At 40.3% G+C, this 15,932-nt stretch overlaps 2 protein-coding genes and 1 non-coding gene across 14 annotated transcripts in view; 1 reads left to right on the top strand and 2 right to left on the bottom strand.

The window, feature by feature from the left end:
- Nucleotides 1-1,200, bottom strand: part of PRPF40A (pre-mRNA processing factor 40 homolog A) — a 59,859-nt gene extending 58,659 nt beyond the window's left edge. For 5 of the 12 annotated variants that reach the window (XM_069577510.1, XM_069577511.1, XM_069577515.1 and 2 more), the window contains exon 1: nucleotides 494-718. In XM_069577510.1, the coding sequence (XP_069433611.1) occupies nucleotides 494-703 (210 nt within the window). In that variant the 5' untranslated portion in view covers nucleotides 704-718. Of the gene's footprint in view, nucleotides 1-493 lie in introns of all 12 variants that reach the window. The other 7 variants (XM_069577516.1, XM_069577518.1, XM_069577517.1 and 4 more) reach the window with 4 other exon arrangements.
- The window catches only part of ARL6IP6 (ARF like GTPase 6 interacting protein 6), a 38,808-nt gene continuing 23,747 nt past the window's right edge, over nucleotides 872-15,932 (top strand). The window contains exons 1-3 of the mRNA XM_069577523.1: nucleotides 872-2,245; nucleotides 4,055-4,108; nucleotides 13,939-14,071. Coding sequence (XP_069433624.1) covers nucleotides 1,846-2,245; nucleotides 4,055-4,108; nucleotides 13,939-14,071 — 587 coding nt within the window. The 5' untranslated portion in view covers nucleotides 872-1,845. The remainder of the gene's footprint in view (nucleotides 2,246-4,054; nucleotides 4,109-13,938; nucleotides 14,072-15,932) is intronic.
- On the bottom strand, nucleotides 8,602-8,704 carry LOC138434841 (U6 spliceosomal RNA). Its single transcript, XR_011254916.1, has one exon. It is a non-coding gene; the product is annotated as a U6 spliceosomal RNA (small nuclear RNA).

The raw sequence follows: 15,932 nt of genomic DNA, 5'->3' as shown, positions 1-15,932 counted from the left end.
AAACAACTAATTTAGGCACCTTAATGCGCTTTTTATAAGACAACTCCTTTTTTTACTTGTGTCCATTGTTCCAGGTCGTAAAACCAGGTAGTTATCTCCTGCCAATTCTCCCACCTATCCCCCCCTGCGGCGAACACCACTACTATTAGTTAAGATTCTGGCAGACTCTGTTAAAAGTCTACGGAAAAAGTCTCCGTCTCCGCCTCCCCCTCCCTGCTTAACCCGGCCTACCTCTCCAAAACGCTCACCCCGCCCTGGGCCCAGCACCTCCACCGCGCATCTGCCTAGGCCGAACCTACTGAGAACTTCCAGGGTCCCACTTCCTTTCCTTTGTGCATCCCCGCTCTCCATTTCTCTCCCTCGGAACAAATCCCACCATCTCGAGCTCTTCCTTCGTCCACTCTCATCTTCTTCTCCTTTTGGAGAATGCTTCCTGTCTCTCTGACTCCGCTTTTCATTGTGCCGCTTTCCCCCTGCCCCACCGCTCCCTTACCGAGGGCCGTCTCCTCAGGAAGCCGTCAGCAGAGACCCAAGAGCTGGAGCAGAGGCTTGAGCCGGACAATCTCCGCTCCCCGTCCCCGAGACCCCGCGAGGGAGGATGGTTCTCCATTTCACTCACCATGAGGCCTCCACGCTCGGCTCCCGTCCCCGGCCTCATCGTTGGGCTCAGACTGCTCCGCCGGCGGCCACTGCCGCTACACATACCAACAAGAAGCGATCTGAGTGGCTGGCGCCCAGTGGGGCCAAAGGTTAAAGGCTGCCCTGCGCTATGGGGCGGGATCAGCGGGGCCAGTAGGCTGACAGGCTTCCCTGCTGTCCAATCAGACTGCGTTGCTGACTCGCAGCTCTTTGGCGATTCGCCCCCAGCCTCACCCTAACTCAGCGTCGACTGCATGGAGTTGGGGGAGGGGGACGGAAGAAGTTTCTGCGCCGATTCCCCTGCAGGGAAAACCACCAACTTTCCCCGGGGAAAGGAAGACAACGGTGTCCCAGCTTCCCGAACTTAGACTGCCACACCCCGTAGGGGGTGGACCAGTGGAGGCCTGCCACCTTCAACACTTCCCCGTCCGAATTACCTATGCCCCACAACTCTGAGGCCGCCAGAGGTGGGATGGGATGGGGGTGGGGTAAGCAGCCTCTAGCGTTAGCCTTGACCAGGGCAGGAGCTTGCGCGCGGAACTACAGGCGGAGGAAGGGGGCGGGGCAAGCTAGAGGAGGGGTCGTTAGGAGCGGGTTCGAGCTCCATACGCACCAGCTGGGCGGCGCGCGCCAGGGTGGGGCAGGGGTGGAGGCCTGCCCAGCGGCGTGGAGGAAAGTTGTGGTAGGGGCGGGGAGAACAATGTGAAAGGGAAACCTGTATTGGGCAGTTAAGGGAGATGAGGGCGCTAGGCGCTGAGCTTCCATTACTGAGGGAAGCCGAGGGAGAGTGCAGGTGCAGAGAAGATGGGAGAAAGCAAACAGGTTCGGGAATGTGTGTTGGCGGGCGCTAGGACCGGGCGTAGAGGTGCGGCTTTGGGACTGCGAAGGCACGCGCTAGTTTAGAGGTGACGCGAAGGTGGCGGAGGTTTTTGGCGGAGAGACTAAACGCTGCACGGAGAGGAAACTCGGCTGCCTTGGGCCTCGGCTCGCCTTCCCTCGTACTGCTTGCGGGTAGTGCTCTGGTCCAGGGGCGCTCAGCCTCTCGTCGGCCCCACGGCACCTTCCTTGCCCCAGCAAGCACCCCTGCGCGCCTGGGCCTAGTGGTGGAGGCCGCGGGGGGGCCAGGCTGCTCATTGGCTACTGCGACCGCGGGGCGGGGTAGGTGGGCGACGTTGGACCTCCGAGGGCCTGAGTGTCTTTCCCGCCATGTCGTTTGTGGAGAGCGGGAGGCGTTCGGCCCTTCTGCGCCGCCGGCCCGGCACCCCTGTCCCGTTCGCTCGACCTCCGTATTCAGTTTTCAGTCAGGGAGATAGCTGGGGTGAGGGCGAAGTCGAAGAGGAGGAGGGATGCGACCAAGTGGCCCGTGATTTGCGGGCGGAGTTCTCGGCCGGGGCGTCATCGAAACTCAGGAAGGACCCGGTACTCCGGACAGATGGGGACGGATCTCCGATTCTGCCCGATAAACGCAATGGAATTTTCTCGGCGGATGCGGGTGGTAAAGCCCTGGCTCGGCGTTGGCCGGTCCAGGTCCTCTCAATTCTCTGTTCGCTGCTGTTCGCCATCCTCCTTGCCTGCCTGCTCGCCATCACCTACCTGATCGTAAAAGGTACAGAAGGAAGCCCGGGCCTTGAAAGTCTATCCAGAGTTTACTTCGGTTGAGCCTGGACGTGGCCTTTGCCTTCATCGCCCTCTCCCCTATCGAAGCTGCAAGCTTGGTAGCTGGTTTCATCCGTACGCCTTATCCGCACTTTTCTTTGGTCTTCCCCTTTGTCTTCTCTTTTCTTAAAAGTAGAAGACTTTGGTCGGTGATCAAGAGGCCCATTTTAAGAAAGAGTCTTGATAGGTTGGTAGTCTTGAAGAAATAATGAAATCAGTGAACACTTGGGGATAAAATGTTGGTAAAATCAAGCAAAATGCAAAACAACTATCCTTAGAGGAAGGCGGTGAAAAGGGTAATCTAAAAAAGCTATACGAGTTCCACAAATGGCTAGAGGTGTACAGTCCACCTGTTCTGTACACATTGAGTTCCTAAAGAACAAGGATTTCCATTGCACAGCCCAAAATGTCTGCTGCTGCTAAGTCGCTTCAGTCGTGTCCGACTCTGTGCGACCCCATAGATGGCAGCCCACCAGGCTCCCCCGTCCCTGGCATTCTCCAGGCAAGAACGCTACTTAGGTAAAATAGTCCCTCTTGGATTTTGTACTAGGTTTGCAACCCAGTGTATTGGTGAAATTCTGTTGCAAACCAAGTCTGTTCTTTCTCTGATTAATGGTTTTACATTTCCGTGTCTGAAGTTGAAATACTGGCCAGGTTGAAATAGAAATATGCCTTGATAGGTTTTCCAGAACTCGTACAAATGTATTATGTGTTTGGATATTTTACCATAGGAAGAATCAGACCTGAGTTGAAACCTCAGTTCTGTGATTTTGGCTAAGTTATTGGGGAAAAAAACTACCTTAGTTGTATGAAAAGCACCCAACACATCACTCGAGTATTAGTTTTACTTCACTAAGTAGAATTAAATCTATTTAATTATAGTTTTTATTTCCCTCTTTGCTTCAGGCCCCTCATGAGCTGTTCATGGCATCTAACACCTCTCCTGGAGAAGGCAATGGCACCTCACTCCAGTACTCTTGCCTGGAAAATCCCATGGATGAAAGAGCCTGGTGGGCTGCAGTCCATGGGGTCGCTGAGGGTCGCACATGACTGAGCGACTTCACTTTCACTTTTCACTTTCATGCATTGGAGAAGGAAATGGCACCCCAATCCAGTGTTCCTGCCTGGAGAATCCCAGGGACAAGGGAGCCTGGTGGGCTACCATCTATGGGGTTGCACAGAGTCGGACACGACTGAAGTGACTTAGCAGTAGCAACACCTCTCCATGCTTGATTTTCATACAGAAGACAGATTGGCATGTTAATGTGGGAGTTTGACCTCTTCATACAATGGTACAGGGTGTAAACTGTCAGTGTTAAATATTTGGGTGCCAGTGTTTCATTCCTCAACCACTCCCTTCCTCCATTTTTTCAAAGCAGCTCAGTTTTGTCTTGTAGGTAGTTATTTCTGTTTTACTCAGAGAGATTGCCTTTGTTCATAAAGTCATAAAACTTGGTAAGTGGAAGTGCATTGCAGGAGACCTTAAACTGTGTTTATTTTGGAGAATAAAGAGCTGAACTCAAAAACTAGTAATTTGCCTTGTATAAAATGTCTTGGGAATAGAAATTCCCATTTTAAATACATAGCAGTTGATCATAAAGACATCTTATTTGCTTCCTGAAAGTCACATAGCTAGTAAATAGAATCCAGGTTTGAACCTAGTTGTTCCCAGCTCCAGAGCAGTTTCCAGAACTCTGCGTCTTTCTAGCCTTTGCGTTTCTGTTCAAGTTATAAAATCATCTCTTTTTTGTATTTACAGAGTTACATGCTGAAAATTTGAAGAATGAAGATGATGTAAACACTGGACTGTTAGGTATGGACCTTACTGTCACTTGATTTTTGAGCTCACTGTTGTTTTTTATGTTTTAATGATATACAGGTTTGGATAAAATACTTAATATATTCCCTGTGTGGTGGTGGTTCACTTTTCTTCACTTGTATATGTATGTGGTATATTTCGTTAGACTTTCTTTTTATGTATATGTTTGTGTGTATGCCAGACACACTAGGAATATATTTTGAACACAACTGTATGTAACAGACCCAGAGAATACTTAACATTTTTTAGTTACCTTTTGCAAAAGCTTCTCTACACTTCTTTTGAGGAGGTAAACAAACATTTCCCCACAGACTTAACAAAGATAACATCTTAAGCAGGCCTCAGAAGTTTAAGTTCAAATCTCCTTATAAGCAACTTGGTTTTTTAAAAAATATGAAAAGTATTGGGTATACTTAACACAAGCTAGTTATGACCAGGGAAAAGACCTGAGTTTCTATAGAATGTCAGTAGAATGCTAGTTTACAGATTTGTAGTAAAAAATTCAGTTGTTATTTAATCTTTATTTTTCTCTGCCAAAATAATTGTGAAGAGTTCAGAATTTTACCTGTCTGGCATATTTTTCTCCTATTTGCTATAATTTATTTGGCTGATCACTTTGAATTGGGGATGAGGGTATGGGAAATGATTGAGAGCCTATCCCACTTGTTATTCCCTCTCCCAATCTTAGCTAACTATTTAAATTAGCTCTTCAAGCCTAATGTCCTCATGATTAGGACAACAGAGTCCACCTGATTTTGCCGAAAGGGAAGCTTTACATCTTCAAATTATGAACAGATTAGTTTGCTGGATGTCCCATGAAAACTTGTCTGTGCTTAACTTCTGGCATGAGAAAACACGTCCTTTTCAGTTGCTCATTTTGTTAGTGTGCCTCTGTGTTGTTAAACTGTTGCATCTCTAAAATCAACAGTGATCATAAGGCTTTTCATAGCATTTATTGATCTGTCAACTCTTGACTGAAAGGAACAGTATATAAGCCTAAATGCCTGTTAAGAAACTTAGTTTCTAAAGGAGCTGAGACACTGCTATGCTCATGCTTATTTCTGTGAAAGAAATGTTCATGGGGAGCCCCATTTATAGTTGTTTTATTTTATTTTATTTTTAATTTTAAAATCTTTAATTTTTACATGCGTTCCCAAACATGAACCCCCCTAGAGTTCCTGATGAGCATTGTTATCAGTGCCTTTGGGAGTTAATTGATCCTAATGGCTAACAGGATTAGGCTATTACAGTGTTCATCTTAACTAGTGAGGTAGTCCCACCAAGGAGATGTGATTAATACTTGCGGTTGGCTTTGGAACTCATCTCCCCAAATCTTCCCTGGGTGGCATTGGAATCACACTGCCGAGTTCGTAGGGCTTTCCTTTTATAATTGTCCTGTAAGCCTATTTTTCAGATAAATTAATAAAATAAAACTTAAGGTCATTTAGTTGAAAATCACATTCCAGCCATTCCTCCTTGAAGTTATTTTCTGGCCAAATTGATTGCACTAATCATATATAACATTGAACTGTTTCATTTTCCACATTTGCTTTTCTTTCAGCATTTTCCCAAATTTTATCACGTTTCACAGTTAGTCCTATTTCCAATTTTTGCATTTTTTCCTTAGTTTTATAACTAGGAAAGTATAAGAAAGAATGATAAATGATTTTTTATTTGAGGCAAATCTGAAATAAGTGCATAAAATAATGGAAGGAATTGCCCTTAGCAGATACTCCTTAATCTGAGACTGTTGTTATCAAATGTAGTGCTAGTACTTTTACAAACACTGTAAATAGTACTATACAGAAATTGTAATCAGATTTTGTGGAGTTCCTTCAGTGTCTAAAAAAGGTTTTAAATTTGATCTTTGGTTCCTATGACATCTATTAGTTAGTAGTTACCTTTAAGTCTCTTTTGTGGCTAGGAGCAGATTCCTAGCAGTGTCAAGGGCTGTTTATTTTTTAGCTGCCCATTTACTGCTCGTTTTATGCTTGAGATGTTTCCAGGCTTCTACACATTTTCCAGAGGAGAGATGACTGACAAAGATGAAGCCTGCTCATTTAAAGAGATGATGATTGATTTCTTTTCTTCTGCAGAGTGATAAATGAGACTTTGTATCATCATAACTGAATGATACAGAACATTAGAAATATGGTAAAAATTTCCAAGGGAAAGGATGTGTTGGGAAATGACCCATTCTCTTAGAAAGGTGCAAGTTGGTAGCAACGGACTCAGTTTCTTCCTCACAGTGAAAGCTGATTGAAACCATAAACTTGATCTTTTTAGTGGGTGTATAATATGAACCTTATAATTTGAGCCCACAGTCTACTAAGGAAATAATATAGTACTCTGTAGCTGGGTAGGGTAACTCTAATATTTCGTCTAAAAATTCACAAATATGTTATCCTATTCTGCAGCAGAGTCTTTGTAAAATTTTGTATATTGCTGATAACAGTAAAAGAACCAAGGCAAAAAAAGAAGAGAAAAGCAAAAAGCCCTAAAACACTGGCAGGATACAACCAAACTGTTAGTTTATCTGAATTTTGAAATTATAGCTTTTTTTAATCTCTGTTGTTTGTAATGAATGACTCTAACGCCTAATGAGAAAAACTTTGTTTAAAAAAAGCACAAGTGTAAGTTTAAGAAAGTGTGAAAACCATGTTCAACAATTAACAATAGTACTGAACTATTACAGTATGCCAAAAATGTGTTATCTCACCTGGTATTCCCAACTATCCTGCATCCATAAATATAAAATACTCGTTCTAAATCAAAACTCAAGACAGTGTATATTAGAATTTTTATGCCATCAGATAGCTTAGGTGTGGTAGCAAGGCAAAAACGATACAGATCATTATCCGGAATTACAGTGTGCAGGTGAATTATTAGTCATTAAATCATTACAAGTCTCCTCCTAACACGTAAAAGTATTAATGAGAAGCAGACATTAGGAGCTCTATTTCTCAAGAAATTGGTTTATTATTGTTAGTGTGGTGCTACCTGGCCCAGCTGATGGAAAGGATGTTTCTTAGGCTAATGAAGTCAGACAAGTTAGCATCAGAATCACCTGGAAAACTGTTATAAAGCGTTTTGCTGGGCTTCACCCAGTTGGCTGGAAAATCCCATGGATGGAGGAGCGTGGTAGGCTGCAGTCCAAGGGGTTGCGAAGAGTCAGACACAAGTGAGCAACTTCCCTTTCACTTTTCACTTTCATGCATTGGAGAAGGAAATGGCAGCCCAGTCCAGTGTTCTTGCCTGGAGAATCCTAGGAATGGGGGAGCCTGGTGGGCTGCTGTCTATGGGATTGCACAGAGTCAGATACGACTGAAGCAACTTAGCAGCAGCAGCAGCACCTAGAGTTTCTGTTCAGTAAGTATAAGGTAGAGCCCAGAAATTTTCATTCATCATAGATTTCTAGGTGATGCTCATGCTGCTAGTTTATAAGAACCACTAGTCTAGTGGTTTTTATTCCTCAGTTATAGCAACAGCAAACAAAAAAAACCCTGAAGATTTTCTTACTCTAAATTTATGAAATTTCAGACCCTATCCTTAGTCTCCTGGATCGAAGTTAAAGTCACCTAATAGGCTGCACTCTCAGTATCCTCTCAGGGTCTGTTAGACCCAGTCTTCATTTTTAAATTTTCTTGAGCAGTTCTTTTTGTAAGAATTATTTCATGTCGCTTATTCTTACTTATGGGACCTTCCACGGAATAAAGAGAAAATTGAGATATATGTTTTTTGATAGAATAAAGCTTATTTAATCTTGAAATTACCTTACTGGTGCATTGGCCTCTTTTATATATCAAAGATACATTATAAGATTTTAATGATTTATTTTCCTGTATCTGGAAACACTTTGTTATTGTATTATATTAGGAATCATTTAATATTACTCATCAGTTATTCTCAACTGTGCTAAAAAGAATAAAATAATTTTGATAAAATATTCCAGAGCAGAGGTCAGCGAATCCTGATCTGCTGCCTGTTTTTGCAAATTGAATTTCGTTGTAGCATACCTGTGCCCCATTGTTTTATATATTGATTATGGCTGCTTTCATGCTAAAACGTCAGAGTTGAGTAGTTGGGAAAGAGACCTGATGGTAAGCGGAGCTGAGGATATTTACCATCTGGTTGTTTTCGGGAAAACTATTGTATTCTCAACCAGGTGTCATTTAACAGAGAGGACGAAGGAAAAACAGAAACCATCCCCTTTTGCTAAAATATGTGTAATATTATTTTCATCTTTTATGAGTCTGTGCCTACTAGTTTATTTGATACTGTTTGTAAATGGACAAATGCTAATGTCAGGTGATTGGAAAGGAATAGGGGGAAAAATCATTGGATTGAGCATTCAGATTGTTTAAAAATCTAAAAATGAAGATGTTTTACAGATTATGGAGCTAAGTTGGCTAAGTAATATTCCATTGTATACATATACCATAGCTTCTCTATGCATTCATCTGTCAATGGTCATCTAGGTTGCTTCCAAAAATGTGGAACACTTAATAAATTTGCATGTCATCCTTGCACAGGGGCCATGCTAATCTCTGGATTGTTGCAGTTTTAGTATGCTGCTACTGCTAAGTCACTTCAGTTGTGTCCGACTCTGTGTGACCCCGTAGACGGCAGGCCTCCAGGCTCCCCCGTCCCTGGGATTCTCCAGGCAAGAACACTGGAGTGGGTTGCCATTTCCTTCTCCAATGCATGAAAGTGAAAAGTGAAAATCAAGTCGCTCAGTCGTGTCCGACTCTTAGTGACCCCATGGACTGTGGCCTACCAGGCTCCCCTGCCCATGGGATTTGCCAGGCAAGAGGACTGGAGTGGGGTGCCATCGCCTTATGTGCTGCCAAAGTGAGCACTCACTATATTCTTTCTTTTACTTTTGTGTATTGTTCATAATAAAAAAAGTTTTTTTTTAAAGTTTCCCTTGTGAATATGATGTTTTAACAGGATTGGAAAACTACAAATGATACTTAACTCAAGTTTCATCAGTTTCAGTCAGAATATTCCCTTTCACTCCTTAACCTTTTAATAGGAAAGAGAGTGAAATTCCTACAAGCTGAGTGGCAGATTGACAGAATAGTTGAGTGGAGACCTTTATCAGTGCAGCTGCTCTACTCCAACTGTGTGTTCAGGTCAGATGGCACTGGTAGGGGAGGAAAGACCCCTTTCCTCTGCTCCTATACTTGGAAATAAGTTTGAAGACCCATGGCTGTTGAGCTTTTTGATAAAGTTGCACACATTTGCTTACCATTAAAATTGTTGATTAGTTCTATGCATAAGTCCATCAAAGCTTTTATTAGTAGCCAGGTGGTTATAGTTTTTACAGCTTATAAAACTACCGTTAATTTTTATTTTTAATTTCATAACTTAGTTATATGAGTTATAGTCTCATGAAAAAAATTTCATTAAAACAAAGGTGACCATTAACCTACTTGTGTATTTTCAGGTTTTTTTCTATTTGTTTATATGTATATAATAAGTGTAATAACTTAAGATATGCAGTTTTATCACAGCTGTAGAAAAAATAATTGTTACCATGCATATGCTGCAGCTTCATTAAAATATCTTGGAATTCATTCTGTATCAGTAAACATAGTTCTACCTCATTCTTTTTTATTACTGCATTATATTTCATACTATTTCAGTTTACTTAAACATTTCAAACGTCAGAAGCTCTAAAACAGAACTTGGAATTTATCAATATGTGGTCACATCTTGTCCTCTTGTTTACTTATGACAGGAATATATCTTAGAAGAATGTAACTGATAGCTTAACATTTTTTAATAAGACACCTTTCCCAGTATGGGAACATGGGAGATTTTTGTTTTGTTTTTCTGTTTGTTTCTGCTTACATCTCTGACTTCATAAAACTTCTGAAAGTCATCTCATCTCTATAAGCCTGAAATTGCCAAATAAAATTGAAATGTTTACAACATATCATAATCTTTCTTTGCTGGAAGCTTTTTTAGAAAACAGAGCTGCCATCATATTTCTAGGAAAATAACTATACTTTGAAATAAAAATCATATATTTTGAAAACCGATCTCCTCAATTAGATAAGTGAATATAAAACTCCAGTAAAGGGATTAGAATAGGAATTTCCCACCTGCTCTCGTATTTGCTTTAGGTGAAACCATTGAGTCCACGGGGTTATAGTGGATGAAAGAGATTTTCCATCATATCAACTGATGAAAATTAACTATAGAAAAGAAACAAGGATGTGTGTATTTAAAGACCTGTATCCTTTGACACAGCAGTTGTTCAGAAATTTGTTACAGATGTCTTTGTATAGCTGTATAAGAATGTTACTTGCAGCTTTGTTTTTAATAGTGAAAAGTGCAATAATAAAAATACGCAATGGAATTGCGGCTATGTGTACTGGATATGGAAGGTCTCCAAAAATGTTGTGTGAAAAAGTTCAGAACAGTTTTTCTAGTGAGAATCCCATTTGTGGAAAATAAACTGAGAAAATAAATACATGGCATACATTTGTATGTAACTGGCTCATTCTTGTACATAGCTATCTACATTACCTGTAATTTTTACAAAAGATGAACAATAAACTGGTTGCTTTTAGAAACAGAGTTGGTAAATTGGAGAAGGAAGACTAACTTAATTTTTATGTACTTTAAAAAATTATGTTAACTTGGTAAAATGGGTTTATAAAACATAAGTTATCAAATTTTAAACTTAAAGATTTTTGTTAAAAAATGCATTTGTGAACTGCCAACTTTTGTGGCTTTTCTGCTTGTTCATACATGAATTGAGTAATTTCAGAAGCATACACACAGTGTTGCACAGTGTTGCAATGTACTACAGTATTGCGAGGTACTCTTTTAGCCTTATCGTTGTGATGTGACTTTTATCAGGTATGTAACTGTTGATCAGTTCGAAGTGAATGTAAAATAACTAAAATGCCTAAAATGAAGCAGGCACTTAGATCATAGAATAGTAGTTATTTCTGAAGACTCAAGAATATTTTTGTATTAAATCCGATAAGTGTTCTATTAAAGCACCTGAGTAAAAAAGCCTGATGGGCCTTAAGGAGCCTCACATTTCTTGTTGGTTATTTTGTGTCTTTCTCACTTTTTTAGATATTTAGAATTTTCCATCATTCCACCATAGTCCCCATACAGTCTCTGAGTTGGCAGGAAGGTTGCCCTCAGTCTTTACTCAGGTTCTCTCTGCTCAGTCCCACATTAGGTACAGTTTTAGGGTTTGACTGTGCCAGGACATTGGGATGGGAATACGATCTAGTCCTCAAGACATTTGCTCAAATGACTTACTGCTGAAACATTTTGCATTCTGTTCAGGATGGCCTTTCAGATACAGCAGCTTCCAAGCCACATGACCATGTGCTATTTCTATGCCCCACTTAAGGCAGAGGCATCTGCAAACTTGGCTCAGGACCTGTCTGCCAAGATTCTGTATACAGCTCCATTTCCTCTTTAGTGTGTGTGGCTTCTTGATGGCTCCACCAGGAAGCCTCAGCAACACTACCACCTCTCCATATACACATACAAATGTAGCCACACATACACCACTTTCAAAACCAGGACTGTTTCTCATCTGTAGATAAAGCCCTCACTGTCTCCCTGTTCTACACATTTTTTTCTGTATCCTTGCTATCCAAAATATTTTGTCTTTACCCTCCTCCTTCTTATATCTGTCCTACTAGTTCCCTTAATTTTGCAGCATAAAAACCAAAGAGACGTAGGGCTGTTTCTCCTTTCTTTGCCACATCCTTCTGGGGCAGTTAACACAAAGTTCGTTATCTTTTGAAAACGGGGTAAGGGAAGGGGAACTATCAGGAGAAAAAAATTAGGTTCATCTTTCAAAAATACTTTGTCACAGATTTGTTTATTACTTCATTGCTCTGAGTTTCTCTTTCAGTAACTCAGTCTGGTACTGAGTTTTAATTAGTTTACAGACAGTCCAGTCCACATATTTATTTTCTACTTGCTAAAATAAAGCTATATTTGGTTGTGCATTTTGTGCAGCCAGGGAATTTGGTAATTCATAAGTCAGCATCTGTTGTAGTCTTCTCAGCCTTTCTTCTGTGTACTCCTGAGGCCTGGGATACACTCATCGGTAGTGGTGGCTTGGTAAACTATGAAGGAGGCAATTTGAATGTGTATGTTCAATCCTTCAAATTAATTTCTTCTCTCTCTCAGTCACTCTGTTTATTTCCCACATTGTTCCATATCTTAACTCTTTCCTCTTGCAGCTCGTTGTAGTACTGTTCTTTTCACTTGATATCTCTCATAAATTGCAGTTACAGTGTGAATGAAAATCTAGGATCCCAGCCCATTTATAAATTGGAAAGTAACATTTCTTCATGTACCAAGCAAAGTTAAGTAATCAGATTAGGTTTGTAATGTTTGTAGGAAAATTATAAAGAGTAGACACTCTAATAAAATTAATTCATATGTCAAAAGTTCATGGTATGGAAAGAAAGGGATTGGTTCAGTTCAGTCTCTCAGTTGTGTCCGACTCCCTGCAACCCCATGAATCGCAGCATGCCAGGCCTCCCTGTCCATCACCAACTCCTGGAGTTCACTCAAACTCATGTACATCAAGTCGGTGATGCCATCCAGCCATCTTATCCTCTGTCATCCCCTTCTTCTCCTGCCCCCAATCCTTCCCAGCATCAGGGTCTTTTCCAGTGAGTCAGCTCTTCGCATGAAGTAGCCAAAGTACTGGAGTTTCAACTTCAAACTCAGTCCTTCCAATGAACACCCAGGACTGATCTCCTTTAGGATGGACTGCTTGGACCTCCTTGCAGTCCAAGGGACTCTCAAGAGTCTTCTCCAATACCACAGTTCAAAAGCATCAGTTCTTCAGCGCTCAGCTTTCTTCACAGTCCAACTCTCACTTCCATATGTGACCACTGGAAAAACCATAGCCTTGACTAGACGGACCTTTGTTGGCAAAGTAATGTCTCTGCTTTTTAATATGCTATCTATGTTGGTCATAACTTTTCTTCCAAGGAGTAAGCGTCTTTTAATTTCATGGCTGCAATCACCATCTGCAGTGATTTTGAAGCCCCCCAAAATAAAGTCAGCCACTGTTTCCACTGTTTCCCCGTCTATTTCCCATGAAGTGATGGGACCAGATGCCATGATCTTAGTTTTCTGAATGTTGAGCTTTAAACCAACTTTTGCGCTCTCTTTCACTTTCATCAAGAGGCTTTTTAGTTCCTCTTCACTTTCTGCCATAAGGGTGGCGTCATCTGCATATCTGAGGTTACAGATATTTCTCCCAGCAATCTTGATTCCAGCTTGTGCTTCCTCCAGCCCAGCATTTCGTATGATGTACTAAGCAGGGTGACAATATACAGCCTTGATGTACTCATTTTCCTATTTGGAACCAGTCTTGCTCCACGTCCAGTTCTAACTGTTGCTTCCTGACCTGCCTATAGGTTTCTCAAGGATCACTTAGTACTAAGTAATAAAAAGTAGCAAGCTGTGATCACAGAGTTAAATAAAAAATGTTAGGACATTTTAACAGTGAAGTGTTTTAACATTTTCCCCACAGTTTTCAGTTATATAAAACTGAAGATAAAAGCTTTATTTTTAAGTTGAATTTGTATTCTTTTCCACATGGTAAATTATAATTGAATTAAAATATTCATTGATATGACTTCTAGTTGTGCTTTAATACTTTACACTTCCACAAAAGATTTTCTCCAAGGCTCATATCTCTTTTATTACGTATAATTTAGAGGCTTAGAAATATGTATGATCTTCTGAACGTGATCTGAGTTAATTTAATTGCTTTGGTGTTAATAATTCAAGTTTTCTCCTCTTTCCCCATTAAGGATTCTGGAGTCTACTTATAATATCCCTAACTGCTGGATTCTCCTGCTGCAGCTTTTCTTGGACAGTGACTTACTTTGATTCTTTTGAACCAGGAATGTTTCCTCCTACTCCTCTTTCACCTGCCAGGTTCAAGTAAGTATTCTTGTTTCTTTTTTCCCCAACCCATTCCAGCTCTGTTAAACATACTACAATAGAAGCAAGAGGCTGCTTATTTTTGAAATAATATGTTGAGGTCCCAATCTTTATAAAGTACAGCTTGGCTCCGTCTTTAGATAAGTGGAGAAGAATATTTTAAACTCTGTATGTAGATAATGCAGAGGTGTTTTTAAAAATTAAATTCAAAAAATAAGATGTATCAAACTTTGACGGCTATTAATCCTTTGGGGATGAAATTTCATTTGAAACACTTTATGAAGGCTGAATTAAAAATTCATGCTTGGATAGTTAAGACTTAATAATTGAGTTGAAATTTTCCTTAAACTGTGTAATAATTAGCAAGCATTTATGGCATACCCCGCAAATTTATGTATCTAGACAATATTAGATTTGTTTTATAGTGGAACATTAAATTTCTTTGGTCTGTATTTTCTGTTTCAAAGAGTTTCAGAAAATTTGGTAATCAGTATTCTAATCTAGTTTGTTTATGTGAGGAAGACTCGGGTTTTAAATACAATTTTCCAAATGAAAGCATCTAAGACCTCTAGTTTATCCTACAAACTAAGGTTGGAAGAAGTGGGAGAAGAGTATGAAGAGTAGAAAATAAATTCTATTAATGATACATATGTTATCAAGAGTACTATACTTGGTACTGTTGTTACTACCAGTTCCTGCCCACCCCGTGGACAACTCATAGAGATCAAATGAAATATGTTTGAGGCACTCTGTAAATAAGTAAGTTTGATACTAATGATAGTTACTAATAATCATTGTTATTAGTGGTCTTTGTTATTTTTAAATTCATTTTTCTGTCTTATAAATAAATTTATAAAATTTTTGACTTCACTTTAAATGAAATGTGTAAGTTTATTTAAAGCATCTTAATAGATCCCTATCTGTATATGTAACATAAATCACATACTTGCCAATAAATTGTGTGTGTGTGTTTTGAGTGGATAATGATTAATTAATAATCTAAACTAAGTTATATGTAATGGTGCAGTGCCCTTACATAATTTACATGGGTGACATTCAGTTCGAAAGTTAATTTTGCTGAGTATTCACTTCAGAGTTAACTTTCTATTGCTGCTCATTGACATCAACCAGTTAACTTTAATGAGGGTGTGAGTCTAATGTAGATGATAAAATAAGTCATACAAAAAAGACCTTAATTTTATTGTTTTTTCTTTTACTTATTTATGTCTCACTTCGCCCATGAATTCTAGTCCTATATTTCCAGGTATTTAGTAGATTTTGCCACCTGGAGTCAGAAAGCACCTGGCACTTAGAATTGTTAAAACTTTTAGTCTAAGACATAAGTATCCACCTACTTATCAAGGCCTGAAACCCTTTTTTACTCTATTGAGCCCTTCATTAAGTCCAGTCATTCTTGCCTTTTGAGGTGTTATTGGAAAACTTTGTCCTAGCACCCACGGTGTTTTTGCCTTATCTAAAGTCTTGGCTGGGGTACTTGACTCCTTGGAGTCCCCTGCTCCCAGGCTCTTACTCTGATTTATCCTGTGTGTTACAGCCTTTATAAAAAACAGATCTTAGTCACAGTTCTCTTGTTTAAAAGTCTTCAGTGGCTTTCTCAGTTCTTTCAAAAGCAAGTCTGACTCCCAAGTATAGCCTAACAAGCCTTCCCCAAGTGACCCTGCTCTACTTTTCCAGCTTTATCTCCAGCTTTTTCTCCAGTGCTCCCTCTCTCTTAGCCATTACCAAATTACTGTGACATTCTCTAAACAAACTGAACTTTTGGCTTTGCTCTTGCTATTCTTTCTTCCTGGAATATTTTCCCTCTCAGCTTCACTTCCACTGTCACCAGAATTCCTAAGAC

The sequence above is a fragment of the Ovis canadensis genome, chromosome 2, assembly GCF_042477335.2.
Source record: "Ovis canadensis isolate MfBH-ARS-UI-01 breed Bighorn chromosome 2, ARS-UI_OviCan_v2, whole genome shotgun sequence".
NCBI lineage: Eukaryota > Metazoa > Chordata > Mammalia > Artiodactyla > Bovidae > Ovis > Ovis canadensis.
The sequence above is the reverse complement of the archived record's forward strand: the minus strand, read 5'-3'. Positions and strand labels throughout refer to the sequence as shown.